This window comes from Bacillus rossius, chromosome 1, assembly GCF_032445375.1.
Source record: "Bacillus rossius redtenbacheri isolate Brsri chromosome 1, Brsri_v3, whole genome shotgun sequence".
NCBI classification, from domain to species: Eukaryota; Metazoa; Arthropoda; class Insecta; order Phasmatodea; family Bacillidae; genus Bacillus; species Bacillus rossius.
Window position 1 is genome coordinate 242,670,004 of NC_086330.1, and position 6,201 is coordinate 242,676,204.

A 6,201-nucleotide genomic window follows, 5' to 3' on the forward strand; every position below is an offset into this window, starting at 1 on the left:
TAGTGTGGGAAAACTATATTTTAGAATTTTTTTTTCTTTCGTTCTAAAAAGCCATGAAGTCCGATAATTACCAGGTTAATATTTTGGTTGTTATCTCCCAATGACTCTCATACATATTTTTTAATATGGTTTTTGCTGTCACAGGTGTTACATTTATGTCATAGGTGTAACCATCCATTTGTGTATGTTATAAACAAATAAATAATATGAAGGCATATTGCAGAGCATGGGGCCTAAGTCTGCACCTATAACAGCAAAATGGAGAGCCACAAAGGAAGATCCAGAGAAGTTGAATGAGTTTTTGAGATGAATTGAGATGTCAAGCAGGGAATATGAAAATGTGAACAAAGTGAAATGTAACTGTTCAGAAAGAGAGAAAGAATCTAACTAAAGGTACAAAAGTTTAGGAAAAATAAAACAGCTCTCAAAACAAAAAAAAAGAATTCCTGAGAAATTTCTGGGCTCATACACATTCTAGAGTACCCTACGTAAAACTGTATTCAAGGCTAAATAATTTTTAACATCAAGCCCCAGAAAAAAAGAATACTGTTATTCGACAACTTATTAAAGAGACATTTGAGAAGCCTAGTGACATTTTTGCTGCCAAAAAAAACCACCAAAGCCGAAGGATCTTGTAGAGAAAGTTCAAATGTTTTCTTAGAGCAATGAATGTTTGGCAAGCTCGTAAAGGAAGAGGGACCACATTTCTACAAAAAAAAAAAAAGAATGGAGAGAAAATACAGAAACAAAGGTGTTACCTAACTATGGGTATTGATGATGTTCGGAGGCTCTTCGTGCAGAAACATGAAATCAAAGTGGGTCGATCTCAGTTCTACGAATTGCACCCCAAGCATGTCCTCTTTGTGCGTGACATAACACATAATGTATGTGCATGCAAAAAACATAACAAAATTTAAATTTTTGGTGGAGGCAGTTTCTGACTATTGTGAAAGTTCAGAAACATTATTAACACATAAGTTTTTGCTTGTAAATGTGTGTTGTAATGCTGAAGATACATGCTGCATGGCAAACAAATGTGAAGCGTATATTTATGATGTCACAGAATAATTTTGAAAATTGATGTAGATCTGAAACAGGAAATCAAATTGAAACAGTGGTCAAAATATAATGGCCAGTAACAAGTTCAACAAAATGTGTCAACCCTTGACGACTTTCTGTTAAGAGTAAATGCTTCTTCCCTAAAACATTTTAAAAAACACACATTTTTTAGGGATGAGCAGTTATAATACTTGGGCAATATGAAGGAGAACTTGGAGAGATGAAGCAGTGATTCCAGTCAACTTTACTGAGAACTACTATCTAATATCACAGGATGAAATTCAGACTGCCCATTGGTCACATTCTCAAGCTACAATATTCACCTGCTGCTTGTGTGATAATCAGCGATGATTTGAGCCACATGAGCATTCTGCATGAACCTATATAAAATTAATGTGTCTAAAGCTGGACTCCCAATCATCCGTTTCATCCGTCCGTCACCCGTCCGTTTGTCAATCACGTGACCTGCAGCCAATCAGATGGCCCGAAAAATTCAATCCGTCCATCCGTCAAAACCTTGCCAAGCTTTAGCTTTTGACGGACCAATGGATGGTCCACCGCCTTGTTAAGTCGATCGTCTTCAATACGACTTTCCGAAAACAGTGTTCAATTTTTTTAATTTGCAATATATAGAAGGCTGTGTCGTATTGACAGATTATTATTGTCATAATAACGGTAAAGATTGCTTATGAGAATGAGCTTTTCGGAAGAAATGCTGATAAATTACGTCCGGGAAAGGAAGCATTTGTATAATATATATAGCAAAGACTATCGGGATAAGCAACTGAGGGAAAAAGCCTGGATAGAAATAGCTTCTTTCTGTTTCCTTTGACGCAGTAATAAAAGGAGCATAATTTTATTTATTGCTGGCATGACTAATGTTATTTTTAAGACGGCACCCGTTTAATCCACTTGTTCCCGCCTGTCAACTTATTATCACATTCATAAAAACAAAAGTTAATTATCCCAAGTAAATTTTTTTAGAATAGTGACGGACGGACGGATGGCGGATGGCTGAGAGTCGGTAATAATTGACAAGAGAAATAACGGACCGAAATTGACAGACGGACGGGTGACGGACGGATGAAACGGATGATTGGGAGTCCAGCTTAATTTAAAACAGACGTATCCAGAGTTAGAACTGAACCATCTTCAATATTTTTTCGACAACTGTTCACCCAATTCAAAAACCAGTACACAGGTTTAACATGTTGTTCTTGGCTGAGGTTATCTGTGCAGAGACAGTTGAGTGGAACACTGTTGCTGCTGTGCATGGCAAAGGTGCAGCTGATGTCATTGGGCAAAACACTAAAAGGAGCAGTATGGACTGCAATGAAAACTCAAAGTTCCATGGCACAATCACCAGACGAGTTTTAAACAAAACAACTGTTCTATATGTATCTGAGAGAGAAATCCAAGAAAACTGCAATAAATTTTTGCATCACAGATGGAAGAATGTAATCGAAAATCATAGAATAAGGAACTTCATTATCTCAAAAGGCTTGATAATTTCCATTATGTTGGTAGCTTTAACATAAAATGCAGTGCCTCACAAACTAAAAGTGGTGGATCCTTTTATAAATCAAGATCTAGGTGCTTGAGGTATTGTCAATCAAGTATGAACATAGAATGTTCACTCATTCATGAAGGTGAAGTCAGAGTATTATTTCTTAAAAAGTAGAGTCAAGTGGAAGAGTCTTTGTAGCAGTTCAAGATGATGAGATTGACTATTTCAAAAATTAAATTGAAGGAATTCTACCCACACCATTAACAACAAAAATTGGCAGTCGAGTGGTGTACAAATTTGAGGTAGGAATAAAACTATAACCATTTATATTAATTGTATACTTCACTAAACAATATTTTGATTTTTACTTGTTAAGAGTTCCAATTAATTGAGTGTATTTCGCATGTTTTTTAACAGGCAAGATAAATATAATATTGTTTAACATAGTTGTATTTCACATAATACAACTAAATAAGTAAATAGCAATATAATGAACTCCTAAAACCTCAAAAGTAAATTGAGTTAGTGTCTAGTAAAACAGTCATCCAAAGTCATTTCTAGGATAACAAACATATTTGTTAATCACTCGTAACACCAATGACATATAATGTGCAACACCCATGACATCGCCTTTTTCTTTTTTAATAAGTGAATTTAAGAGATATTTAACAAAAAAAAAGCTGTACACATTATTTAGACTACTCATATAACACAGTCTGTATTTCAATATTTCAGGTTCATTGAGAGACTATAGTTTTCTAATTTAAACTCCATACCTTGAAAGATAGTTACCAATTACTATGACAGCATATTTCCTTAAAAATATTTATATTGTGATTCTATTTCAATTAGTGAAACTTTGGCTCAAAAATATTCAAAGTAAACAAGTTCTATTTCTATTATAGTTTGAAAATAAAGTCTATTTGCACTAATTTCAAAATGAAAAATATAGGTCAAAATGTAACAACCATGACAAATAGACTGTGAATTAACAATGAGCCACTTTTCTAGAGGAAAATTAGAAAATATGATACAATTCCTGATGTGCTTTTGAATCATTTCCTAAGAAGATGCGACACTTCAAGTAGTTTACCGTTCAAACAAATGCTTTGATATCGTAAAATAGTTGGTTGGATTGAGTTAGACATAGCTTTAAAAAAAAGAAGCAAACATGTATTCATTTAGTTTCATATTGTATTATCTATCTCACATTTTCAAGCATTGCAATATTTCCATAACTTCACATGCAATTAACAGGTTTAACAATTGCTTGTGCAGTAACCTGGGCGCCGCAACACGCGAGTCCCTACAGTGCTTATAAACAGCTTGTTTCAATAATGATAGGGACCTTACAATCAGATCCTGTCACGTAGCAACAAGTATGAAGTGACGTAACCAGAACAAATTAACTTTATTTTGTAACTTGAACTGCAAAATAATAAATAAAAAATATCAAGGGCTAAGATTAATTAAATCACTAAATTAAAATTCAGGGTGGCCACACAAATCTGTAGAAATATTTCCATGACTTTCCATATGAAAAATTACAAAAATTTTTAACAATTTTTTTTTAAAAACAATTAACTTATTTTGCAATTTTCTGAATGAAATAAAGACAATTCCGCCTCTACTGTCCCTAAAGCTGCACTAGCTCAAACAGATCCATGCATAAAACATTTTAGTGTCTGTACGACTAGGTATATATACTAAATAACCATCTGGAAAAAAAAAAGTGTTTTAAGTCTTGGTGTTGGCATAACAGAGCATGACATTTCCCCCTTTAAAAACTATTACTTAGGAATTTCCATAACTTATCCAGAATTTAAAGTCAATTCCCCGACTTTCCCTAACCAATTTCAAGTTCCTGATTTTTCCCTGACTTTCCAGAATATACACACCCTGAAATTTTAATGAACTCAAAAACAATGAACTAATGCCATCATTTTTTCTATTTATCATTGATTATACAAGAAAGCTGTAAACTAAGTATTTTTTCATCACTAGGCACAATTGCTTGGAACAAATGAAACACTGTATTCAGCATGCAAAACGATGTTTCTGGAGAATAAACCTACCTGAAGTAATAACACAGGAAGTATTAATTCAAATTGCGGCAAGTATCTCTGTAACGTCATTTCATACCTGTCACTACGCAAGAGGTTCTGATTTTAAGGTCCCTGTCACCATTGAGGCAAACTGTTTTCAAGCTCAGTAGGAATCAAGCCAGACTGCACCCACGTTAATGCACAGGCAAATATTAAATAAAAACTACCAGTTAACTACTTGGAAGTGCCACAAACTGTTAGGAAATTATAAAACAAATGTTAGGAAATTAAAAAAACCTTTCAGAAAAGTGGCTCATCTTAAAAATTATCTTTAATTTGAAGGCTAAATAATAAGAAAAAATAGTATGTACAAACATCCTTACCCACAGGAACTCCCAAGGAGTTTATCACTACGATCATCATGAAAGCATGGGCCCCGTTGTAAGTGTTGTGCATCACCTCCTGGCCCTTGGAAATACATGTGATTTCTTCCCCTTGGCATACTACACAGTAAAAAAACTCATCAACAATAATTCCCACACATAATTTCTAATGTTACTTATTTCCAAAAGAATTATACCTGACAAAGGGCGCCATCCCTGCAATGTTTTGGCTCATGTCCTTACTTTACCATCCCTTTATCATGCATTAACCTTTCTTTTAATTCCAAGGCAGGATCTTGAAAAACCGTCGTGACAGTTCAAATGCGATTCCCGCTATTAGGTACTTATTTCCATAGTTACTTCTCGAGCATTGCACTTCTCATTTTTGTCTCCTCGCAGTAACTGGACCGAAAATCCACTTTAAATCTGCACTTAACCTTACAGTTTCCTTCATCCAACTACTTTTATCGGCAAGTAACATCCTAAACTATCATCAAAATAACTCATACACATTTTAGAAAACATATTTTACAAGCCATGAGTATTTAATTTAAAATTTTCATCTCGACACTTGAACCAAATCGGTATCGTTTGTCAGTTTTTCGTGAGAGGATATAAAGCTCCAATTTTTTCTTGGATGTTGGAAAGCTTTGCTTCAAAAACACAAATATCGCAAGAAAAAGTAAGCCAATCGAGTATATTTATGCACATGTCGTGTGTACTTCAACAACGTGTAAGACAAAATTAGAAACACGAAAGTTAATTTATACTCATCCTAACTAAACACACGCCACTTTAGTATCGCCATTGTCTATTTTTCTTTTCTCTACAATTCTTATTTCATTACATATCTCTGACCCATAGAAACCACGTTCGTAATATAACATTCAGGAAATAAATAATATTTATATTCATTGTCATAGAGTACTTATTGTACTTCAAAAACATTAACATTTATCCTAAATAAACAATAACCGTTCAAGTGGTTTAACAGGTCAATTGTAATCGAAATAATTTCACAAAAGAATTTTATCGGTGACTGAGCACAAATAACTTACAATAATACATTAAAATATGTATCTCTATTTTTATCAGCAATTTTATTAAAATTAAAAACAAATATAAATAAATGTATTTTTTTAAAAATTCTAACAAAAATTAATAATGTTAAGCCCCAACAGTTGTTGAAACAGAGATGACGTTTTAA

At 33.6% G+C, this 6,201-nt stretch overlaps 1 protein-coding gene across 2 annotated transcripts in view; it reads right to left on the minus strand.

The window, feature by feature from the left end:
• The window catches only part of LOC134527424 (protein pygopus-like), a 127,304-nt gene extending 121,307 nt beyond the window's left edge, over positions 1-5,997 (minus strand). The window contains exons 1-2 of one of the 2 annotated variants that reach the window (XM_063360097.1): positions 5,192-5,997; positions 4,995-5,114 (exon numbers count right to left, since the gene is read on the minus strand). In XM_063360097.1, the coding sequence (XP_063216167.1) occupies positions 4,995-5,114; positions 5,192-5,229 (158 nt within the window). In that variant the 5' untranslated portion in view covers positions 5,230-5,997. The remainder of the gene's footprint in view (positions 1-4,994; positions 5,115-5,191) is intronic. The other variant, XM_063360096.1, reaches the window with a different exon arrangement.
• Positions 5,998-6,201: the final 204 nt, after the last annotated feature.